Source organism: Equus przewalskii, chromosome 4 (assembly GCF_037783145.1).
Source record: "Equus przewalskii isolate Varuska chromosome 4, EquPr2, whole genome shotgun sequence".
NCBI lineage: Eukaryota > Metazoa > Chordata > Mammalia > Perissodactyla > Equidae > Equus > Equus przewalskii.
In genome coordinates, this window is record NC_091834.1 from 69,636,034 (window position 1) to 69,662,017 (window position 25,984).

The window sequence follows — 25,984 nt, forward strand, 5'->3', positions numbered from 1 at the left end:
TTAAAAGCTTACTTTTAGGAAATGTTTAGCTTGTTTTTCCGTAAAAGTGGTATTTTTGAACTCGTGTTCCATGATGTTCTAAGGATCCCCTAGAGGCTCAGGGCCAAAAGGAGCAGAAACCAAGTGAGCAGAGCTCTAAGCCCCGACTCCTTGCTTCAATCAGAGCCACTCTGTTTTTATCTGTTGTTGTTGTTGTTGTTGTTGATAATAGAATCCAAAAAGGGTTTTCTTTGAAGAAAGGTTCACCACATTAAAATAAGAAGAAAAGAAAAAGGTTAAAAACCACTGCCTGACAGAATCAGCAGTGGATTGAGGCTCACACTATATAATTCCAGCCCTTATGTCTTTCATATTTCTTCTTTAGAGTAAATTTAGCTGTCAGGTTTACAGGCCCTTACTTGTGCTAAAATGAGAAATACCATTTGAATGCAGAAATATCCAGGAAGAGAGAAAACAACACGGGTTTTGAGAAGTATACTTATTCTCTGATGCAGCTGTTTCTAAATGTATTTATCTTACAATGTTTAAAGACATTCTTTATGTATCAATCTTCAAGTTAACGATTCATAACACAGAATACCAAAATAATCTAACTGAACAACAGAAAAGCCCACTGTAAATGCAAGCCGTTGTTATGTTTTATGTACTGTAGACAAATATCCTGTCTCACCTTAATTTCTTGGTAAAAAGATCACCTTAAATGGAAAAATTCACCAAACTCACATTTAACCCACAATTTTAGCTGTTTTGCCAATAAAGAAACAAAAAGGGAAGAGGGTAAGTGAAACGTGGAGGTGCTCCCTCATCAACATTCAGACCAGCGGGGAGAATTCGATCTGCTGGGGAACATACCCAGGACTGAGAAGCAGAAATGGGATCCTCTCACACAGAAACCTTCCGCCGTCCTACACACAACAGTGCTGGAATTGTGGAATGGCGCTCAACCAAAAGTCAGATAAACACCTGAAAACAACTCCCAGCTCTATAACTTAATAAGTTAGGCGAATCCAAAACTTTTACAGTTGAACACATATAATTACTCCTAAGATCTAGTGAGGTGAAAAACAACCAACCTAATTTTCATCTCTTCCAGGAAACCTGTTGTGAGCACTCTAACTCACAGTGCCATCTTCCACCTCCAAACTCATCCAGTGTGTACCAGCCACACCCTCATTTGGCATTCAGTGTTGTTAGGGTTTTTCTAGAGATATATCTGTCCTTCCCAACTAGATTGTAAGCCCCTAAAGGGTAAGTACCATGTCTCACCCCTCTCCAGAGTCCTCAGTGGTCTTGGAATTCTGCTAAGCATTTGCAGGTGCGACATCAATGTTTCTTGACTGCTTGTTTAATTTTAGATATGTTTTATATTACCACCCACTTACACTGCTGATGGAAACAGTTTGGTATGCTTGTATCAGACACTTCATTCCTTTAAATGCCAGTCAGGAGCATAAGGGAGAAACTAGGTGGCCAGAGCAGGCTGTTTTGAGAGCCACCCAATCCATCTGACAATATCTCCATGCCTGTGTCACTCCCAAAGAACTACGTGCCCATACTCTTCTGGGGGTTAACCTTTTCTCCTCTTCCTACGCTCAGTACCAAATTAGAAATCAGAAAACAGATTCAAGGCCTAGCTCTGCCAATGACTAGGCAATTCATTTTATCTGTCTGAGTAGAGTATCTCCAAGATTCTTTGCTCCAACTATCTATAATTCTATGAGTCTAACTTCAGGCTTTTACCTTCCATATCAGAAATCCATGGAATGGTTCCCTCCTCCCAGTACTAAAATTACCTGTCTTCAATGATATATCCCATTATCATCATCATTGCACCTGTGCTCCAAGACCATTTCTGACTTCTGCTGCTCATGACATGTTCACTTCTAATGATAACACTGTTAAATTTCTTGTCTGATCTTTACTTCACACCTGTGCTCAATTAACAAACACACATTGAGTGGCTGGTTGGATAGTTTAGGTTAACACACACACTTGGGGAAACTTCTAATATATTCCTGCTTTGAGCAGCAAAGATAAGTATGACCCCATTTGCAAATAAACACCAGTAATAATAAATAAAATTAAATTATTTTCATACTGGTCACCAAATAGGTTGTTTACAACTTAATCAACAGCTCAACAGCCCTGAGAATAATTCCCTGATCTTTCCAATTTTGTAAAAAACTTATTTATATTGCTTCATCAACATCAAATGATATTAGGGAACATCACAATGGTTGTTATAGTAAATGGCTTAGAAAGAAAATCCAGTAACAATATTGATAGATGTTAGGGAATATATGAGCTAGACAAAAATATATGAGCCATATAGAAATTCAAAGCAATTTAAATTAATATCTATCAGTTTTGAATAATGAAGAAGTTTTTCAGAACCTAATGTAGCCTTGTTCTGCAAAAAGACTAGGCATATCTCCCAACGACCTCTCCCTAGGCAAGTAATTTGTTATACAATTAATTAAAAAGAAAAGTAGCAATTTCACCTCTTCAAATGTGGCTAGCAAAAAGAGCCATAATAAAATCACAAATGAAAGGTCAGTTTTAGAAGTGGAATGTGCCTAACAGAACCCTCTAGGAAATATTTACAATGTTATTTTTCCTTAGCCAAAATTATACCAACATTCTGCTACATCTTGGGTGTCAACTTCAGTACAAATATTAAAGAGCTACATAAAAATCTTTGACTAACACTACAATGAGGTTTTGTTTCATTTTTAATAGAGTGATTGGCCACTGACAAAATCAGTCAAAAGAACTCTTCCGCAAATTATCAAATCTATAATCTCTGAAAAAAACATTAATTGGAAAAAGAAAGAAAAACTGTAAAAAACTATTTTATTGTGAAACCAATGAAATAAAAATTTCAGTCTAATAAAGAATACTCATTTTGAGTTGTCTACAATATTGTATCACTATATCAATGACATTACAATAAAAATTTTTGTTACTCTAACTCACTAAATTAATCCCTATGTTAACCCTATTTATATCCCATTTTAAAAGGTATAAACTCATGCTCAGAATATTTGAGTAATCTTCGTAAAGTCACACAGTTAGTAAGTAGCAGAGCTGAGTCCAGGTTATTTGACCCCGTGGCCTGTGCACTTAAGCACTATGCTCCACTGCCTCTCAGTTACTCGCCACTCCCAGTAAATATTCACCACTCCCGATGAACACAGAGCAGGATGAGTTATTGATTTCATAACTGCTGTTACAGCATTCAGACGCAATTTGTATGAAGAGTGTTCTGAATACACAATTAGTTCAATCCACCATATAAAAGGTATATGCTCATCTCATTAATGTCTAATAAATTTTCAAGTGGGGAAGGGGTACAAAAGGAATAAAAGTACAAATCTATATACAATATCAATTAATAGAAAAATACAATAGAGTTGTCTTTGAATTTAACAAGTACTGAAAACCCTTGTTATCCTGCTGTCCTTTCAGCCATCCGAATTGCCTCTTAAAATTTGAAATTCCACTGCTGAAATAAGAGAAAGCTGGAAGATATGTGCATCCCAAAACATTGTGCCCTTCTGCAAATTCCCTTCTACATTTATTACCCGGATCTTTAAACACTCAACTAGGAGCTAAACCAATTCAACTGTATGTATAAAATGTAAAATTGGAAATGCCACAAAATCAACGTGACCTTTAAAGTGTAACACTCTCCACAACCGTTTAGATAATACTAGAAAAACATTTTACAGTGTTTAAAGCATAATCTTCATGTGTAACATTTTCAGCAAACACAAAAGCAAATACAGAACAGAGTACTTAAAAATCAACCACATTTTTTAAACAAAAACTGCAATTAATTTTAAAGTACCACTTTTTATGCAGTAGTTACATTGTCTATTAAACATTCAAAATCATATAAGCGTGTTCTACTTTTCAAATACAAAGCTGATGTAACTACCATCACCGTACCCTAGTCACCTCCTGCAACTAGTAAGGCCTACTAGTATGACTAATTCTCCCCAATTTACCCATATTGGTTTGCTTGAGAACGAAAACATGTGTCAGGCAAAGGGTCAAGACAAACCCTCTGTATGAGCGAACAAGACTACCCTTGATTAATCCTAAGGCACCCGTCTCCACAGCATGTTTTCTAACTAATCAGACTCCCCAGTTAAAGACATTTTCTGAGCAAAGATAATAATTAGGCAGTCGATAGTACCATAAAATCAAATTTTGTATGAGAGCAAATATAGCCTTCTATCTTCAGATCCAATCATATATTCGTTAAAAGTAAAAGATATGCAAATATGTGCTAATAGGACAGCAAACTTTCCCCAAGAGAGAATCACACTTAAGATAAATCATCACTCACAATTTTTTTTTTCATAATCAAGTAGCAATCCTTGAGAATATCTTTCCCCTTTGACTACTTTGATTAAGTCTTTTCAATAGAAGCTGATCAGAAAATACTTTTTCTCAGACTTTTTTTTTCTGCACCACTCCTAGCAGGGGAGAAAATTTAGCAAGACAAAGGAATTCAGAATCCATCCCATCCCTCTTTACTAAATGGTGTGGATGTGTATATCCTATTGCCTTTGACACCTGAGAATTAGGAAGAAAAAGAAATCAAGGAAGCAAACTGAGCAATTTCTAATACCTGGCTAAAGGACAAATTCTATCTTTAAAACTGAGTATGGTCTCTACCAACTCTATGAATTCAGTTCACATTTCTTTAATGCAAAGAGGGAAAGAACAAGGTTACAGCATGAAGAGACAAAACAATGAAACATCAACAAAGCAACTAAATTAGATACCTCATCTGTCACAGAGAAAATCAATAAGGCCAAAGAATTTATATGGTACACTGATTTACTTAGGGAAAAACTTTGGCATATAAAGTCTCTAGCCTTTTGTGTACTAAACATATTCTGCTCCACCAGCTGGAAGAAATCTAAAAAAAGATGGCCTCTGTGGCAGAGGACAAACAGGACTCGGGCTTACTTTAACAGAAAAGCAAAACAAGATGAGAAGAAAGCATTTTTGGGAGGAGGGTTTACATTCAACACAGATAAAAATAATATACATTGGCTTTTTACAGAGAAAGGAATGTAACTGGTTACTCTGAAAGAAAGAGGCAGAGTCAACAAGGCAAGAAACAAGGCAGCAGGAGGATAAAGGAACCCTGAGAGGGGTTTACACCCCAAACAAGACAAGAGTGAGACAAACCCAAGCAGGAGGAAGACAAAAAGCCCAACCCTCTCTCTTATTCTGAGAGAGGCAGTCTAGGATACAACACTAAGAACAAAGATGTCTGCACCCAGAAGTCAGGTGCTCCCACACACAGTCACACTCTCAGAGGAAAAGGACAACATATTTTACAATATTAAGAGAAAACCAAGAAAAAAACCCAGCTATGCCTGGTTGGTCAGCTCGGCCCATAGAAACTTCCAACAAACTCCCCAAGACTTCTTTTGACCACATCTTAACATCCCAGGCTCGAGCCTGGGCAGAAATGGCATATTCAGACAGAATTCATCCCGTCTGGTTTGAGAAGCAAGGGATTCATGGCCGCTGTAGTAAAGCAAAGGCACAACGCTGCAAAAGGACTCCATTTAAGGAATCTCAACAGGCTCTTAAGTAATCTCCTAAGCTCCCATACTACCTATATCCTTCCTAAAAATACAGATTTCTAAAATGTGACCACGATACTACTACTCAGTTCAAAAACTTTTGATGATTAGTCATTGACAAAGTCCCAATTCTGTGGTCCAACATTCAGACATCAAGACACCATGCTGCCCTAATTCTATTCCAGCATCATCTGTTGTGTTCTGTGATCTTACCCTTCCCCTTCCCTCTCTAAGCCTTTACTTGTGCTTCAGCCCAGAATTTCTTTCCACCCTTCTCCACCCCATAAATATTGCATTCTAATGCCAGCTCATAATATCACCTCCTATTTTGTGAAGTCATAGGCAATCTCCCTTATATACCCCCCATCCTGTGCCACCCCAAATCTTTGTTTATAACTCATTTGGACACATATTCTAAATCATAGCCACTTATTTACATATTTATCCTCCCTACCTCTATACCACAGGGTTGTTTTTTTTTTTGAGGGAGAATTATATTAACTTTTTTTTAATTGTGGTAGAATACACATGATATAAAACTCACCATCTTAACCATTTTTCAGATACAGTTCAGTAGTGATAAGTATAGTCACACTGTTGTGCAACCAATCTCCAGAACTCTTCATCTTGCAAAATTGAAACTCTATACCCATTAAACCACATCTCCTCCCATTTCCTCCTACCCCTAGCCCCTAGCACCCATCCTTCTTCTTTCTGTCTCTATGAATTTGACTACTCTAGGTATTTCAAATACATGGAATCACACAGTATTTGTCTTCTTGTGACCGGTTTATTTCACTTAGCATAATGTCCTCAAGATTCACCCACCTTGTAGCATGTGTCAGAATTTCCTTCCTTTTTAAGGCTGAATAATATTCCACTTCATGCATATACTACATTTTGTTTATCCATTCTTCCATCCATGGATACTTGAGTTGCTCCCATATTTTGACTATCGTGAATAATACTGCTATGAACATGGGTTTTAGAGAGCCTGCTTTCAATTCTTTGGGGTATATACCTAGAAGCAGAATTGCTGGATCATATGGTAATTCTATTTTCAATTTTTTTGAGGAACTGCCATACTGTTTTCCATAGCAGCTACACCATTTTACATTCTAAGAGTGCACAAGGGTTGCAATTTCTCCACAGCCTCTCCAACACTTGTTACTTTTTTTTTCCTTAAAGATTGGCACCTGAGCTAACAACTGTTGCCAATCTTCTTTTTTTTTTTTTCCTTCTTCTTCCCCTAAAGCCCCCCAGTACATAGTTGTATATTCTAGTTGTGAGCACCTCTGGTTGTGCTATGTGGGACACCACCTCAGCATGGCCTGATGAGCAGTGCCATGTCCACGCCCAGGATGTGAACCAGCGGGCCGCTGAAGCTGAGCACGAGAACTTAACCACTCGGCCAAGGGGACATCTCCTTGATTTTGTTAATAATAGCTATCCTAATGAGTGTGAAGTAGTAGTATATCACTATGCTTTTGATTTGCATTTCCCTAATGATTAATGATTTTGAGCCTTTCATGCACTTATCAGTCATTTGCATATATTCTTTGGAAAATGTCTATTCAAGTCCTTTGCTCTTTTTTTAATTGGATTGTTTGTTTTTATTGTTGAGTTATAGGAGTTTTTCTATACTCTGGATATTAACCTCTTATCAGATATATGAACGACAGAATTCTTTTTCAATTCAATTCATTTTTCTATTCCCTAATTTATCAGAGTTGACTACATGTAATGCAGAATTTCATTTGGAGCTGAACATGTTTCTTCCTTTTAAAATTTTCTTTGTATAATACAAAATTTAAAATATCCAAAAAGTAGTATACAATGGAAAATGCAATTCCCTCCCATCCCTGTTCTGCAGCCACCAAGTTCCAATCCTCAGAAGCATTTTCCATTTTCTTATAATTCTCTCCAGAGAGATTCTGGGCATACACAAGAAAATATGTATCTTAATCTCGTCTCCTCCAAAATAGTAACCTACTAATACTGCTCACTGCACCTTACCTTTTTGACTTAATAATTATTCCAGTTCAGTATATATAAGCTGCCTAAATATTTCACTATATACACCATAATTTATTTATCCAGTCCCCTACAGATAAGCATCTAAGTTGTTTCCCATTGCTGCCAAGAATGTTCTTAAATATCTATTATTTCACAAAAGTACAAGATCAAATGATATGTGTATCTTAAGTTTTGATAACTATTTCCAAATTGGTCTCAATAAAAATTCGAAGTCGTACTTCCATTAGCAACGATACACTGCCTATTTCCCTATACCCTCAATAACACACTATGTTTTCAAAATTTGTTTCTTTGTCAATTTGATAGGTTAAAAAAAAGGGTATCTCATGGAAGTTTTATTTTGCATCTCTCTTACATTAACTATTTATATCCTTTGTGTCTGTCTATTTTTCTATTTGATTGTCAGTCTTTTTCCCATTGAATTGTTATGCTTTATATATTTATGAAATTTGCCCTTTTCCTATTGTATGAATTGCAAATCTTTTTCCTAATTTGTCTTTGCTTTTTGCTATAGTTTTTTAAAATTTTGTTCTGTTTTTGGCAATGCAGAATTTTCATATCATTCTTTTCTTTAATGCTTTCTGGGCATCTCCTCCTTCCTATTCCCACAATTACAGTAAAAATCTTCACTATCTTGCAAATAAATTACAGTTTCCTAATTGGTCTACTTTGCATTACTCCCTCTACCTTCCAACTGATCCTAAATGCTTGTCAGATTAACCCTCTTAAAACACCATAACTTTAAATTAGTAGAGCTACAAAAAGTTGAGACTGCAATATAATAAAGATGTCAACTGTACTGACAGAGCATGACTATTACAGTTTTGCCTTGAACTAAGCACCATCAAGCACTCTCAAAAACAGAATTATAAAGTTTTCTATAATTTTCATTCATTAATATGTCACTGACCACACATCTAAGTATTTTAAACTAGAGGGACATTTTGATTGAAACCAGAATTATATTTAATATATCACCTGCCTCAGGACTTCAACTTCACAAGACTATTTTTATTCTCTTCCCCCAGAATCTTTCTACCTAACCCTACCTTGCCCTAGTGGCTTCAGCCACACAGGGACCGGTCATAAGAGCTTTAGAATCTAGACTTTTCTCACCATAAACAGGAAATAATGTGTCTCTGACTCTATACAGAATGTGGCAATATAATTCATGCTTCTGGAAGGAGGACTAACATCTCAAGCTGACAACTAGGTAATAAATATGATTAGGAGCCAAGCACACAAACCAGAATATCCCGAAGTGTATACCTTTCATAAGAAGACACAAGCAGGCTTAATCAACAAGACACATTCAGATAAAAAATGCAGTCATTTTTTCCTCAAGCATAGCTAAATAACTATCGTTCCAGCAATACTGCCTTCTTAACCTCAAATTATTATTGCCCTTGATTACTTTTCTGCAAAACTGAAAAAATTGTTTAAATTGAAGACAGTGATCAAGTATGACTCATTAACAAAATAATTCCTCACATTTCTTTGTAATGAGTTAAAATTTACACAGAATTATTCCAAACAGCTCACATAGTCCTCAAAAATGACCTACGCAGTACATGTTATCTCCATTTTCCCAAAAGGAAAATGAAGTTCAGAGACCAAAAGTTCATGTTCACATAGCTGAAAGCAGAGCCAGCACTTGAATAAAAGTCTTCATAACCCCATTCCACATACTTTTCCCTCTACAGTACCACTTTAATGTCTAGAAATTTATATTTAATGCCAATTTTTTAAGTTTTAAAATAAAGGTTTTAATGAAATGTTTAGAGTACTAACCTGCAGTCATACATACCAGACATGTCTCAAACTATTACTCTTCTGTGTTGTCACAACCCATTTGTGCAGACCACAATACTTCTCTTAAACATGACAAATAGTGAGACATAAAAAACACAGGCTAATCAGTTTATAAAATACTTCAAACTACCCTTACATAATAACAGTACTATATAGTTACTATTTAACAAAACTAAGTAATAACTATTTACTATTTTAATCTGACACTAATAAAACTCTTATTAAAGCAACTATTAAACAAATAAGCTCTTGGAAAAATACCAAAATGCTTTGTAAATAATCTGCTACACCAGGCATACTAAAAATTAAGGCAAAAGGCTACACACTGGATGATTCCAACTATATGACATTCTGGAAAAGGCAAAACTATGGGGACAGTTAAAAGATCTGTGGTTGTCAGAGGGGAGGGAGAGATGAAAAGGCGGGGCACAGTAGAGTTTTAGGACAGTGAAACTACTCTATACTACCTATAATGGTAGACACGTCACTATACATTTGTCCAAACCCATAGAATGTACAACACCCAGAGTGAATCCTAATGTAAACTATGAACTTTGGGTGATAACGATGTGTCAATGTAGGTTCACCAATTGTAATAAACGTGCCACTCTGGTAAGTGATATGGATAATGGAGGAAACTATGCATGTGGGGTTAGGGTGTATACGGGAAATCTCTGTACCTTCCACTCAATTTTGCTGTGAACCTAAAACTGCTCTAAAAAATAAAGTCTATCGAAAAAACTAAGGTAAATTATCTGTGGCAACTCTAATCTTTTCCTACCAATCGCTGTTTCATAGGTCCACTATTACCTATTTAGTAAAGAACACCTTGTCCATTAACCGTAACCTTCAGGGGAACTCTGCTCTATCCAGTGCTCCTCGCAACCGCTGTTCTGCCCCTTGTAGCCGGCTCATCCTCTAACATGACGTCTGTAGACTAAGCCCACACACAGGGAGGAAGTTAAGTACAGACAACAGAGGGAGCAGACAGATAGTGGCTAAGGAGATAAAGAATTCCTAAAGAGGGAAATCTGCAGGAAAATCCACAAGAGAGAGCAGAAAGGAGAAAACAATCCTGAGATGCTCTGAATTTACTGGTCTACATAATGTGAAATCATATGAAATTAAATTATCCTAAAATATAAAACATATTACAAACATTTCCCTTCTTTAAAAAATGTCTTCACTATACACGGTTCCAAAACTAGAACTTGATAATGTGTTTACAATGTGTCCTCCAGCTACAAGCAAGATAATTTTTCAAAAATTGACTGTAAATGCTACAAACATTTTTCAACAGAAAGATATATAAAAGTGTGTCAAAGTGTCATTACAAAGACCTAGCTCTCAGAATAAAGTTTTGAGTAAAATTGCAAAGATTAAACTTTTATGATTTATTACATGAAAGAAACACACACTTTTATATTCTGGCTATTCTTTACTTTTTTTTGGTGAGGAAGATTAGCCCTGAGCCAACATCTGTTGCTAAGCCTCCTCCTTTTCCTTTTTTTTTTTTTGCTTGAGGAAGATTAGCCCTAAGCTAACATCTGTGCCAAGCTTCCTCTATTTTGTATGTGGGATTCCTCCACAGCATGGCTGACGAATTGAGTAGGTCCACACCCAGGATTCAAACCCTCGAATCTGGGCCGCCAAGCAAAGTGTGTGGAACTTTAACCACTCGGCCATGGGGCCAGCCCCCTTCTGGGTATTCCTAATCTAAGAAGTCAACAATATGCTACAAGTTACCAAGCTGAGCAGGAGGTCAATGAGATTTTGAAATAGTCACACAGAATGACTGTGGGGTATGAGTGCTTGTTTACTGGCTTGCTTTGGTCATCATTGAGGAGGGCAGGTGAAGCACCTGACAGATTCAAGCATCTGAGTCATTTAGGAAAAACTGAGGGCCCACTGGCAAATTAGGAACTCAGAATCCCTATGATGGTAGGTGATGGTAGGGAGCCACCACCATCACCTGAGCAAAAAACGACATTATGCATCTGAAATTTCAGGGGAGGCACAAAGGCTGGAGTTCCACCAGCGATCCCATTCAGTTCAGCAACACGGATTAAGCACCAATGAATTACCAAGCACTAGGTTCAAGGTGCAAGGGGACAGTGAAAAGAGTACGACATACCCCCTATCTTAAGAAGTTTCCAATCTAACGCAGGGTAAGACAAGTTCACAAACAACTATAATCCAGGCGAGGCAGAGCAAGTGCCAAGAGAGAGGTACAAAGAACAGACATTCAGAGATTTCATGAAGGAGATAGATGGCTAGGATGAAACCTAAGGTTATTACTCAGGTGACCAACAGGTTCTTGCTGCTGTTACTTTTCTTGTTTATAATTTCCTCCCTTTAGTTGTACTACGTCTACAGCAGAAGGGATGAAAACCTTGAAAAATATGTATGCTGCTTTAATGTTTACAAAGGATGTTCACAAAAATTCTTAATTGAAACTCAAAGCTCTCCTATGTCAGGTAGATGTTGTTATCCTCTCTGGTAGCCAACCCCCCTGAGATGGTCCCCAAGGATCTTTGCCTCATATCCTTGGGTAGTCCCCTCCTTCAGCAAATCAGGGCTGGCCTGTGAGACCAATAGAAGACATTGAAAATGATGGTGTGTTGTGCCCAACGATAGGTCATAAAAGGCGCTCCAGTTTCCACCTGGGTCTCTTGTATCTCACTCTGGGCAAGCCAGAATGAGGACAGCCCCAGGGAAAGCTGCTCATGGAGAGCAACCAACTTGCCAGTACCAACTTGCCAGCATGTGAGTAGGCAACTTTGGAAGTGAATCTTTTAGCCCCAGGCATACCCTCTAATAACTGCATCTCCAGCTGGCATCTGACAGCAACCTCATGAGACCCTGAGCCAGGATCACCTAAATTTGTGACCCACAGCAACCATGAGATAATAAACAATTATTGTTGTTTTTAGCCACTAAATTTTTAATATGTTGCAAAGCAACAGAGAACTAAGGCTCCTACTATCATATAGGAATGGGTAGATAAACCAGGTCTGGAATCCAGTCTCTGGCCTTAAGGTTCATTTTCCTTCTCACTAAACAATACCACTTCTCAAGTAAAATGAGTTACAATACCATCAGGAAGTACCTTTCCATATGACTACATGACCAGCACTAACACACCAGGCTTGCCACAGTAGCGAGACACAGGACATGTCCCTGCATACTTAACAGACATGATGGGACCTGCAACGTAATTGAATTCATGGTGCTTCATGGTACTTTGTAGAGTTTTTACTATTCTCTGGAAAATTTCTGTTTTTTCAATGTACAGATTTTAAAAATAAAAACCTAACATATTTATAGCATTTTAATGCTAAACAATTACATTATTGATATTAAGCATATTTATATACTTTACAATCTTGATCACAATAAACATTTCTACAATTTTAAACAGAATTAATACGTCAGACTAAAAATGCTCAACTGCTGATTATTTCTTTAAGGATTTGCTTTTTTGTCTTAAGTCTTCAACTTTCTAGCATTACGCAAATGTAGTAAAATACATTATGAAGATGCTCATGATGGTGAAATCTTAAAACCCCGTCCATAAAATGGTTACTATCTTGCACAGCAAGGTGCCTGGCTCCTAGCCTGTCTACTCCCGGAGAAAGTCAACAGAACATTTCATTGTTACAACCACATGTACTGTTCCTTCCCACAATCACCTCTTCAGACCCACACAATCTTACAAGATAGGTAGGACAGGTATACTACCATCCCCATTTTCCAAAAGATGCTGGGGCTTACAGAAGTCTAGGTAATTTAACCAGGGGCACGTAGTTATTAAAAAGAATCACAAGAATCCAACCTACAATTTTTTAGTTCCAAATTCCAGACTTTTCTTCTACATCATGTTTCAGCCCAGTGGTTCTCTACCCTGAATGCCATTAGAACACCTAGGGTGCTTTGAAAACTGTCTGTACCTGGACATCATCCTCTAGAAATTCTGATTTAATGGTTCTGGTCTGTTTCAGCCATCTAATATATAATAAACCAGTGATGGTAAATTCACAGGAAGTTTATACCACAAAGGGAGAAACTACGGATATGTAAGGTGAAACATCCTTATCCCCTAAGAGCTCCTCCAGAGACAAAGATACTTTGCAATAAACCAAGCAGAACAAGAAGGAAGAGGAGATGGGAAACTCAAACCCACTCTGCTGCTATCACAGGGCCACCAAGGAATAATTTATTGCTCTGATTCCACTCCTTGAACCTCATGACGCCATACCTTAACTCCACTGCAAGCTTTAACTCAAGCATCACCTCCTCTGTAAAGCCTTCAGGATCACACAAAATAATAAAGTCCATTTTTTTGCATCCATCTTATCTTGATCTCTATCTCTGTAACAGCACATATTGCACAAGGCATTTATTTACACACCCATTTCTCTCACTGGCCTGAGGGCTTCTTAAAGGCAGGATCCCTATCTTATTCATCCTTCTCATCTGATATATCTTTGTATTCAGGGCCTTGAAGACAGCAGATATTAAAAAGTGTTTGCTAAATAGAATGATTTTTTTTATGTTTCATATGGTTATTTCCCTCTTAGCCTCCTAGCAGACACTCCTTTGAAATTTTTCAACTTCTAATAAAAGAAAGGAGACTTTTTTCCCACTACTGGATTAGGTTTGAGAACAATGTATGCAAAAAGGCCAGATGTGATGAGAGCAAGACATCAGTGGAAAGGAGGCCAGAGGCCAGGAAAGAGTAGTATGAATGGAAAAAAAAAAAATAGGATAATCAAGGATGGGGTCAGGTAAGAATTTTTTAAAAAGGAGAATTAGGCAAACAATGTGATTTTCATCCCCAAGACAATATGAATCAAAGAGCAGAGATTACAGGCAATTGCATTTTCAACATCTCCCTTTCTACAGGGCTCCTTCCTCTTGGCATAAACACATATCGTCTCTCCCCTCAAAAAAAGAAGTCTGCAGCACTGTTTCTCATCCTCAGGCACATAGTAGAATCCCTTAGAGAGCTTTTAAATTTCTAGACTGAAGACTAACCAAGGCCACATGTCTGAAGAGGGACCCAAACACATCTACTCTGTCCTCACTTCCTCATCTCCTAGTCACTCCTTCACTCCAAGCAGTTGAGTTTAGCTCCCACCACTCCAATGAAACCTTCAAACAAGCACTTTATAAGCTTGATCATACCTGATGATTCATAGCATTAAATTTTAAACGTAAACTTCTATTTTTTGAAATTCTGCCATTGGCATGAAAAGTTTCATTTTCTCTTTTCTCCCAGCCACTCTGGCCACTCCCCTTCAGCATCCTTTCATCATTCTTTTTCTTGCTTTGTCCCTTTAACTGCAATATTCTCTAAGACTTACTCTTAGCCCTTTTCTCTTCTTTTTCTATGCAGTTCCTCCAAGCACTTTGATCCTCATCCATGCCTTCAACTACTCTTCATAAAGTAAGCACTCAGAAATCTGGATCAACAGGCTACACAACTCTTGTGATGCTCCAGGATCCTATATCCAACTGCCTTCTAGATGCCTCCATCTTGCCAATGATACACCCTACAAGCACATTAAACACATGTCCAACCTGAACGTGTCATCTTCCCCCTCAGACCTGCTTCCTCTTCTCTTTTCCCTCTCACTAACCAGAAACCTGGGAGTCATTCTAGTGCCCTCGCTCTCTCATTCCTTTCATATTCAAGTAGTCACAAAAATCAACCAATTCTCCTTCCTCCTAAATATTTTTCCTAAACATTCTCATTTTTCTATACCCACTACTTCCACCCTTGTCTGATCTCAAACTTCCTTTATGCATACTAATTGCACTGTCCACTCTGACTTCCAATCTTGCTACATCCCCACTCCCCACCCCACCTCACCCCCAATCTACCAAACACACTGCTGTCACAATGATCTTTCACATCACTCACAATTCTTCAGTAGCTCACTACCACAAACAGGTTAGGAAGCATGCCCTGACTTAGCTATCCAGTTTCATCTCCTTTTACTCTTGACTTTGCCCTTCACACTGTAACATAACAGACCTACGTTTAGTTTCCAGAACACACTGTGCTCTCATAACGCCATATAAATACTCATGCTATTAGCTCCATCTGGAAATCTTCTCTGCTACTTACCAAACTCCCCACTCCTACTCAGTTTTCAAGTCTCAGCTCAAACACAACCACTGCTAAAACCCTTCCCTGGCATTCCCGTCATGGATCAACAGCTTCTGCTAAGCTTCCTTTGCACCCATACATATCTCCATTACAACAAACAGCACACAATATTTGAACTGTTGGTCAAGATGTCTACTGTCCTACTAGACTATAAGCTCCTTGCTCAAGGACAGTGATTTTTAATCTTTATATCTTCAGCACTAGTTCAACGAACATAGCATATGGTAAAAAAAAATTTTTTAATTAATGAACTGTAGGCCAACTACAGGGCAAGAAGATCAACTAGACTTTGAGCATAGAAAAAATCCAGATCTTAAGGAAGTGCAGATATCTATTATTAAGTCCCACCCATTAAAAAAGAACAGAAATATATGGTTATTCAAGTATCAAGGTAACAAAGAAAAAAACTTACTGGACTAAGCAGGCAATACGGAGATAAGAGTCTCCAATGGAGCAACTGACAAAAGATCGACAGAAAGCCCAGAGATAAAGGTGGTTCATTCTATGAGTCAAGTAAATCATGGACCGAAGTCCATGGACTGAGCAAAAGATGGCACTTTCTTCTCTCAGTTCACCACTCCTCCCCTTTGCCCTTATTCTCCATACTATTTTCCCAGTTCCATTACCAAGTCCCAGATCCCATGGGGAATTCTCCCTGGTTGGAGTCACCAGTCCTGGCCAGTGAGTTAGTCTGGGGTGTAAGAAAAACAGGGAGTCTTTATTCTTGTGGCCAGGACGTAGAGGAAAGAAAAGAAAAATATTTACTGAGGACCTATTTTGTATTAGATATTGTGCTACTTTACAAACACTCACTAAATCTCACAGTAATCATGAGTAATTACCCCATTTTGCATGAGGAATCTGTGTCCAAGGCCACACAGCTAGGCAATGAGAAAGCCTGCCCCAGAACCCGGGAATGACAGCCTCCTATTTCTACACCCTTCACCACCTCAAAATGGAGATGAATGTGGCCCAGCCATTCCAGGTTGGAACCCAGAATACATTAGTCTCTAAAACACTATTATAAATGTTGGTTAGAGTCTACAGTACCAGTAATCCATAATAAGCAGACGATGGGTTATAAAAGCTTTGGGGTCCTGACCTGGAAATCTAAACGCTATTTATTTTATTCCTATAAGCACATTGTTCAACATTACAAACAAAAATGAACTTGAAAATGAATTTTTGGAATACAGTGGGTTCTTAAGTGAGGCTTTTCTTTAAGAATATTTTCTTCCACAAAAAATCACCAAGAATAGAAACAATTCTGCTTTATTAAGTTGTAAGAACAATGACACTAGAAGACACCTGTGGGAAATGTGCTTATCTGACCAGGCACTCATTTACAGTATGCCACCCTTAGAATAAATCATACTAAACCCTACAGACCAGAGCTTAAGATAGAAATGCCATAAACTACAGCAGCACAGCTGATATGCTTATAATCTACTGACAAAACATACTCCTTAGCAAAGTAAAACCAGATGTCTGGTGTGAAATCAGATGTCTGTGAACTTGTCTTTCTTGGCTTCCAGAGCAGTATTAAGATACACTAAATACACAGCTTAGCTGCATATTAAACCTACAACTTGGCAAAATCATGACAGTTTGGACATGAAGCATCAGCATTTTTATTGTAATTCTTATAAACCACAGATATTTCTGAAATAGAAATCCTAAGTTTAAGCACCCTGCTAAATGTGGTAATATGTCTTTCTCACTTTGGGAACAGTATCAGAGCTTTTTAAACACATTATAAAAACTCTTTCCCCTCACTTTTCAGGCTGACACTCTTTAGGCAGGGCTGTGGAATAATCTGACGGGGAATTCAAGCCACATCAGGTGTGAGCCCTTGCCCTAGAAATTCTAGGATCAGATATAACAGGTGATGAGTGTGAAAATGCCAATACCCAAGAGGCTTAGCACCTTTACGAAAGTTTAGTAGTAAATTGCTCTCCACAATCACAAGGAAGATCAAAAGAAAGTGATGGGTGACCTGACAGATGAACAGGAGGGACATTAACAGTATCTATATGCCAAACAGTTCTTTACACATTCTTTTAATATACTCATTGTTCTATTTTGACAGATAAGAAGTTAAGGAGCAGAGTTTTAACTGGCCCAAAGTGGAAGAGCTAATAAAATAAGAGCCAGGATCAAGCCCACGTCTAAAACAGCATAAAAGGCATGCTACTTCTACATGAGGATTTGGGGTGCAAATGAGGAGTGGGGGTAAATAGCCAAGAATATGGAAGTAAAAGTCAGAAATTTACAATTTTACCAAACAGTAACATACACACATACAACAAAAAGTTGAAGAAATGAACACAAATTGTTGACAGTGGTCCTCTGAGAATGACTTCATTGAGACTCACTTTCTACCTTTTAAATCCTTGCAAATTTTAATTTTAAATAACTTTTTTTCACTTTATATAACCTTTATAACCAGAAAAAGACACCCTTTTTCACTTTGATTAAAAAATGAGGTTAAACGTACAGAAACCCATGAACGGCCTACTTTAGTATTTATTTTCCTGAACGCATCATCCCCAATATTCTCCATGCTTTCTAATCTTAGGTCATTTTTATGAAACAATTCAAAAAATTATCCTCATCTAATTATTACACTGGTACAATACACGTGTTACACTGGAAAATGACTCTAACACTATTCATTACAGGACACAAATCACCATGGTCAATCATCCTTGAAAGCTTGTTACTGAAAGTACCAGGAAGGCAGAAAAACAACACTGTTCTCCCACAACACCATAGAGACCTGCAAACCACTAAGAGGAGTAATACAGGGAAGGTCTTGTACATTAACACTTAACTATTCAGAAAATCCGCAGAAAACTGGTAAAAGGCCTGCCCCAAAATGGCCATCTCCAACAAAGTCTCATCATTCTCACCATCCTACTTATATCAAGGTGCTCAGCACTTTGGTAGGAAAAGATAAAAATCCATTGAATCAGTGAATGAACCCATCATCAATAAACAACTATTTTCTGGTTTTTCACAAAGTAAATTATGTGATCATCTGCCACTTGAGCACAAACTAGTAAGAAAGAGGGTTCAGGGCACAGGCGGCCAACGTCAAGATGCCATGGAGGGCAATTCTAGTTTTCCATCCAAGAATGGAGTTTACCACGTTCTTGCTTGTGGCTAACCTGAATTTTAATAATAAAAAAAAAGTTTGTTTATATGTGCCATACAGGATGCATAAGGAATTCCCAACCTTCTGAGAGGAGCTGTGCTTCACGTCACCAAGATGAGGGGAGGGAGAAGCGGTGTTTTTGTGGAGTGATGGCAAAGTCTCAGAGAAGATCCATTAAAAGAGACCACAATGAAAACCACAACAAACCTCCAAGGACTTCAAAGTGCTATTTGGTAACTTTTTTCAGAAGTGGATACAATGCTGGTGAGGGGGTATCCAATCGAAAGTCAAGAGAGAAAGGCCCAGCCTGGTAATTTCTCCCCCTCAAAACACCCTCCTCTATAAACTTGAAAAAAGATCCCAAAATAACTTCAATTCAACACTTGTGATACTGCTGTTAACTTTATGCTTTGGGGTCCTAAAGGATTTTTACAAGAGTCCCCTTTTAAAATATAAAGATTCTTGAGAGGGATTCCCGTAAATTATCAAGCAGGATTATCAAACAGGATCAGGCTTCTCCCATACTACAGCCTCAGGGATTAGTCAAAGCCAGCTAAGAGCTATGGACCTGAGGCAGACAACTACAGGACCAAAGGGTAACTACAGTTTCCTGTCAGGTCAAGTGGCCAAAAGGGATCTAAGCCATGCTTTCAAACTCCCAGCCAACTCTACACTCTGTAAACCTGAAAAAACTCTTGGGCTTGGAGCCTGTGACCCTTGAAGGAGGGCCTCAGGTTCCTGATGAAAAGGTACAACTTGGCCCCGAGATCCCCCAGGGGCAGCTCTGGATGTAGACGTTCTCTCCCTTACTCTCTCTCAGGACAGTCCTAGATCCTTCCACCCCTGATCATTCCTTACTTACCCTTTCTCCCGTTCTTCCTCGGTGAGAAGGGGTAAGTGGTTATTTTGTGCCCTCGCCCAATTTGGCCAAAGCCCTAAAAGTAAAAATGATAGAGACAGACACGTGCTTTAAAATCCTGATATTCAAGCCTTATGCACTCCCACCACCTGCCCAAGGCTTCCAGGCGGAAGGCGGCGCGTCCCCACAGCGCTCCCTCACGGCCAGGGCTGGGGGTCGGAGTGGTCCCCTTTGTGGGGGACGAGGAGAGGGCGCGATCTGGGGGTGCCTGCTCGGCGGGGATGAGTGGGTCGCTCCGGGCTAGGCGTCGCTGTCGCTAGGCGCCGCTTTCCAACCCGAGTTAGCCCAAGGAAGAGGCAGGGGCGCCGCACGGGGCCTCAGATAAACACGCGCACGCACACATGCCGGCGATCACCACGGCACTCGCGGCCGAGCAGCCCTCCGCCTCCCGGCAACACCCGCCCCGCCAGGGGCCAATTCCCGGGGAAGGGGCCCGAACCCCGAGGACCTCCACGCGTCGGCGCCGCCCGTCAGCCCACCCTCTCAGAGCCCCCAACCCGCCGCCCAGCGCCCGCCCTCCGCACCCGCTGCGCAGCTCAGCCCGGGGGAAGTCCCCGCCAGGGCCCCGCCCTCTGTCGGCGGCACGCTCCGCCCCCGCGCCCCCCACCGCGCGGGAGCCGCGCGAAGCTCCGCCTCCTCGCTCGCCCCGCGGGCCCCCCCCACCCCCACCCCGAGTGCCCGACCGGGTTGGATCCAAAATCTGGCCCGGATTTGCAACGAATCAAAAATAACGCTCTTTCAGCGAGCAGTCATTCATTGAGCACTTACTCAAGCACAGGACCGTACTAATAGCTGAGAGGGCAGCAAAGAGCTGAAAATCTATGAAGCTGTGTCTTCAGCCCCTCCCCTTGTTTTACAGGTCAGGAAACGAGACTCAACAGTTACTTTCAGGCACACCTATAGTGTCAAAGAGCCTTACTAGCTCTCTCCCCTCTGGACTCCTCCTCACTGAGCTTTTTCTACTAAGGTGCCCAAAGGAAAACTATTCAACTTTTCTGCCTCTAGGCAAGCCAAAAGGAATAATCCAGAACAGATGGTTTACTTTGGAGAAACTGGAATTTGATACCTAAGCTTTTGCCTTCAAATGGTATAAACTCTTAACGGGGTTATTACAGCCTACGAAGAAAGTGGAACCTAGAACTACCGAACATATATTAAATACTCTTCTCTCTCTTCTTTTTTTTACCCTTCCCTCAATTATATCCCTTATTATGTCTGTCTTTATTGTCCTTCTGGATACTGACAAACTACTCAGTGCATTTTCAAATCGTTTAATACAAATGTAAATTCCAGATGCTCTGGTGCTTTCGGTTCAAAATTAATTCTAAAGTTTTAAGAATCTACTCAGAGACTTAAATGACCTGATAACTAGAACTCCTTGAGTCTTCTAAGGAGAATAAAATTGCTCTCCTGTGAAAGGGATAAGTGCCAGTTTTATACTTTTTTTTTATTTGTCACTGAAATAATTACTGTAGGGTAAGCTTTTTTCTGCCAATGCTTAAGGATTTAAATCCAAGAGCACTTAGCTGAGAGGACCACTCTCATCAAATAGCAGTGGAGACCTATGTGTAAATTGGACTGAGCTCTATTGGCACTGTGACCCCCACATTAAATAGATGGAGTTCCTGGCCACTTGTAGCTGACAGTCTAGAATGGAATGTTCAAAGATAAACAACAAAGACAGGTATGTGTGGATTTTATTATAATGGAAAGTGAATAAACACACAAAAAGAGTTATTAAGTCTGACCTGACTTTGTCACTAAGATTCATCAAATGTACTTAAAAAAAAAAGCTGAGGTCATCTGAAAAGGCTAAATACTGTATGATTCCAACTATATTACATGCTGGAAAAGACAAAAGAATGGAGACAGTAAAAAGATCTCTGGTTGCCAGGAGTTAGGGAGGAGGGAGAGAATAGGAGGAGCACAGAGGATTTTTAGGGCAGTGAAAATATTCTGTATGATACTGTCAGGGCAATACATGTCATTATACCTTTGTCAAACTTCATACAATGTACAACACCAGGAGTAAACCCTGATGTAAACTACAGACTATGGGTGATAATGATGGTCAATGCCGGTTCATCAGCTGTTACAAATGTACCTCTTTCCTGCTGGGATACTTGGAGAAGCCATTCAAGTTTGGGGTCAGGGGATGTATGAGAACTCTGTACTTTCTGCTCAGTTTTCTGTAAACCTAAAACTGCTCTAAAACAAGTAGTATGTTAAAAAAAGAAGCTGGGGTAAAGCCTCTGAATGTCTCATTTTCTTCCAATCCTCAATTAAATTCTAAATTGCATATTTGGCTTTATGTGTGGAGTTGAAATATGATGAGTAGTATCCTTATATTGGAGGAGCCCTTTATGTGGCATTGATGTCACAGAGAGAAAATGAGTCATATACGCCTAAGGTAAAAATTAAATTATGGTTACACTTCATGTCTAATATTCAGGGAGATATTTAAGCAAAGTTAACTTGAAATAATTGTGTACAAATTCTGTCAATATATTTATATTTCAAATCTATTCCCATACATACATACTTACAATTAGTAAACAGATAGTGCAAGGTATCATAGAGGTTTTCAGACTTTCTGGTCTCAAGATCTCTTTACATTCTTAAAAATGATTGAAGACTTTTTTTTTAGAGATTGGCACCTGAGCTAACTGTTGCCAATCTTTTTTTTTTTCTCTTCTCCCCAAAACCCCCCAGTACATAGCTATATATTCTAGTTGTGAGTGCCTCTGGCAGTGGCATGTGGGATGCCGCCTCACCGTAGCCTGCCAAGCAGTGCCATGTCCACACCTGTGACCCAAACCAGCAAAACCCTGGGCCACACAAGCAGAGCACTCGAACTTAACCACTCGGCCACGGGGCGGCCCCAGTGATTGAAGACTTTAAAGAGCTTTTGTTTGTATGAGTTATATATGACCCTATTTACTGTGTTAAAAATTAAAACTGAGAAAAATTCTAGACATGTGTTTATCAAGTCATTTTTAAAATAATAAACCCTGTTACCTGTTACTATAAAGAACATTTTTTGAATAATGACTGTTTTTTTAAAAAATGTGTGGGAAAAGTGGCCTTTTTTTACATTTTTGCAAATCTCTTTAATATCAGGCTTTACAGAGACAGCTGGATTCTCATATTCTGCTTCTGCATTTACTCTGTTGAGACGTGTTGTTACAGCTAAGATTTGAAGAAAATCAGTCCTCGTACAAATTCAGTTGAAAAAGGGAAGATCTTGCGAACTCCCTAAAAAAGTCTTAGTAACCTCGAGGATCCTCAGACCTCACTTTGAGAACTGCTGCCAAAGAGCATTTTGCGTTTCTTTTGTTTGAATATCATGCGTTCCCACAGCAGAGTCTGCCAACACCTGAAGTTACAGCCCTTCACTTGTTCCAAGCTACAACTCAAATCTGACAGCTCGCATCAAACCATCTCAATTCTGAAAGTTTGTTCAAAGCTTTTACTGTAGCAACTCCGATGAAACTGATATTCTTATTTGAATATACATGAAAACATTTGAGATTTCATTTATATCCCTCATTTCAAACTTTCTGGGAAATTTTGAATATAAATTGTGCCATCTGGAAAAATGAAACATGGTATATAGTTATTAACCCAATTTTAAGTGTACTTACAATGAATGCGTGTCTCCTTTTATATAAATAATTTTAAAATGAGTTTAAAATAAAAGTAAAACAAGCAATTATAGTTTTATTTATTGAGTAAATAAATACCAGGTTCTAAAGCGACTGTCTTGAAATGAAATTTTAGATATATAAGCTTTCATTTTTACTACAAATAAAATAATGTAAGTCATACATTTTAGATTTTTAAATACAATTTCCAACTAAAAGAAACCAGGGCTGCTCAAGGAACGTCTGATTTCAGGTCTGGGGCAGGATACATACACGATGAGCATGGGATAGCTTGTGCCACAAAGCAAGAAATCCATTCACAACAAATGAGTATGTCAAAAGGTCACAGAAACCAAAACCAAAGGGTCTTTTGGCCAAAGATGGGACAATCTGAGCATCAGCAAATTAATGAATGCAGTTGTTTGAAACATATTGAATCTATAAAAATCCATGCTCCGAAGACATGATGCTCCAAAGGGAGGAAGCTAAAAACAAAAGCAAAAAAAATAGAACAATTCATTGGACACTTGCAAATAAATAGGGCACTAACTCCTTATTCTAAAATTTTCAATTAAAAGAAAAGAATTAGAACTTACATTGCCTTTCCTGTTTGAACTGTAGCTCAGAAAACCAAATACTTGTTGAGGGGAAGTTGTTTTTATAATAAATATGAAAGAAATAATAGACTTGGAAAAATCGCCATTTAGCAATCCTTCGTTAAATAAATGATTTAGGCAACAATCATCAGTGGATGAAACCATTAGATGAAAAGTCCATAAGGTACCACGGGGGAGATCAGGGTGTCACTACCTCAACCTAATGATCTAAGTATTGCTACAAATGAGACTCCAGACATGTGTGCCTCTTGATCTACGGTCATTTGAAGCCCTTAGCACACCTATGAAAGTGTTGCCAAAACAAAACGAAAACAAAACCAGAATCTAATCAAGCCTTAGAACTGACTTCCCACTCAGAGGCTTACAGGAAACATGAGGGTTGGAGGAACAAGTTAAGTGACACCACAGAGAAGGAAATAGACAAATTTAGAAGGTGAGACACTCTCTAAAACAACTGACAGTCTCTGCATCAAGTTAGTAACAGGACAAAAAGGAGAGGGAGGAGGTGAGAAGAAGCTCTAGACTAAAGAGGTACAGCAACCAAATGAAAGGTAAGAACCTTGTTTGGGTTCTGATTCAAACATCACAGTAGTAAAAAGACTTTTAAGACAATCACAGATATTTCACTATGGACTAGTAGTAGACAATGCCAAAGAAATATTATTTTATTAAGTGTCGTAATTACGTTGTGTTTATTTAAGAAAATGTCCATCATCTTTGCAGAGATATTCTGAAGTATGTTGAAGTTAAATGATGTACTGAGATTTGCTTTAAAATACTTGAACTGAAAATAAAAAGGAAAAAAGGGATAGATGACATAAATGTGACAAAAGTGGATAATTATTGAATCTAAGTGATGAGTGTATGAGGGTTCATTGTACTTTTCCCTCTGCTTTTGTATATGTTTGAAATTTTTCATAATAAAAATTTTTAAATAAATATAAGTGACTTCTTTAGCCCCAATTTTCTAGAAAACAGTGCTTAAGAGAAAGTGCATGAGCTAAAATTGTATTGGGGTAGGGGGTGGCAGGTGCAGTCCTAGAAAAGCGAGAGTGAGGGGAGAGAGGGAGTGAGGTAAGGACAGAGGGAAGGAAAATACAGATGGTTTGTCACAAGCTGGCTAAGGCTTCACAGGATGTACAGTTGGCTGCTTGGTCCCAGGGGACGTCTCAAGAAGGCTGGATGAAACCACCACATAACAGAGCTGTCCTTCAGGAGGGGAACAGGCAAGCAATTTTTTTCTCCTGGCTTCTTCCTGCCTTCTGTCTCTCATTCATCTATGTTTGTTTCACAAAGCAGGGCAAGTGGGTGGACAGAAAAGCTGGGGGGCAGGAGTGTGGAAAATGGGGAGGCAGATAACTGGCTCTCGTAAAGTGACTTGATTTATTCTGGCGACGAAAATAATCCATAACCAATCTATAAATGAAAATTTGGGTCAGTTTATTCTGAGCTGAAATCTGAGGACCATGGCCCGGGGCCTTTCTTCCCGAAGGAAGACAGGGCACCAAAGAAGTGAGGTATACAGAGTGGTTATATACCCCCATACAGGACGTTTCACATATGATTGACATGTCCCCCCACAATAGTCACAAGATTGCCCTGTCAGCACAGCACTTGATGGACACAGCAGGTAGTGGGTCAGCTCTCTTGGAGGGCATAGCAGGAGGCAAGTCTATTGTCTTGAGCTGGGTGGTCACAGGTGAGCACAGCAATCAGTTTCTAGCCTAAGGAAAGATGCTTAATCCTTAAAGAAATGCCAACGTTGTGAGGGGGAGGGATGTTGCACCTTTATCTCAAGGGCCTTTGCTCTTGCCATAGGGACTTTCTAAAGCAGATATACAATGCATGCTCAACGGCCTCCGTCAGGCCCTTTTGGAAAGACAAGGTCAGGCCAAATTAGGTTTACACAAAATGGCTTCCTCATATGCTCCAATATATCCTATTACTTGGCATTTCTATATGTCAATTCTAACAATTTAGAATTTGAACCAAGCAATGACTTTTTGATTTA

General features: G+C 39.0%; 1 protein-coding gene across 12 annotated transcripts in view; it reads right to left on the bottom strand.

Annotated features, from left to right (window-relative positions):
* Positions 1–20,351, bottom strand: part of IMMP2L (inner mitochondrial membrane peptidase subunit 2) — an 848,424-nt gene extending 828,073 nt beyond the window's left edge. Inside the window, exons 1-3 of one of the 12 annotated variants that reach the window (XM_070617584.1) lie at positions 20,237–20,317; positions 19,656–19,728; positions 9,457–9,523 (exon numbers count right to left, since the gene is read on the bottom strand). In XM_070617584.1, the coding sequence (XP_070473685.1) occupies positions 9,457–9,463 (7 nt within the window). In that variant the 5' untranslated portion in view covers positions 9,464–9,523; positions 19,656–19,728; positions 20,237–20,317. Of the gene's footprint in view, positions 1–1,266; positions 1,398–9,440; positions 9,524–19,655; positions 19,729–20,051 lie in introns of those variants that run through there. The other 11 variants (XM_070617583.1, XM_070617585.1, XM_070617586.1 and 8 more) reach the window with 11 other exon arrangements.
* Between the last annotated feature and the right edge of the window lie 5,633 nt (positions 20,352–25,984).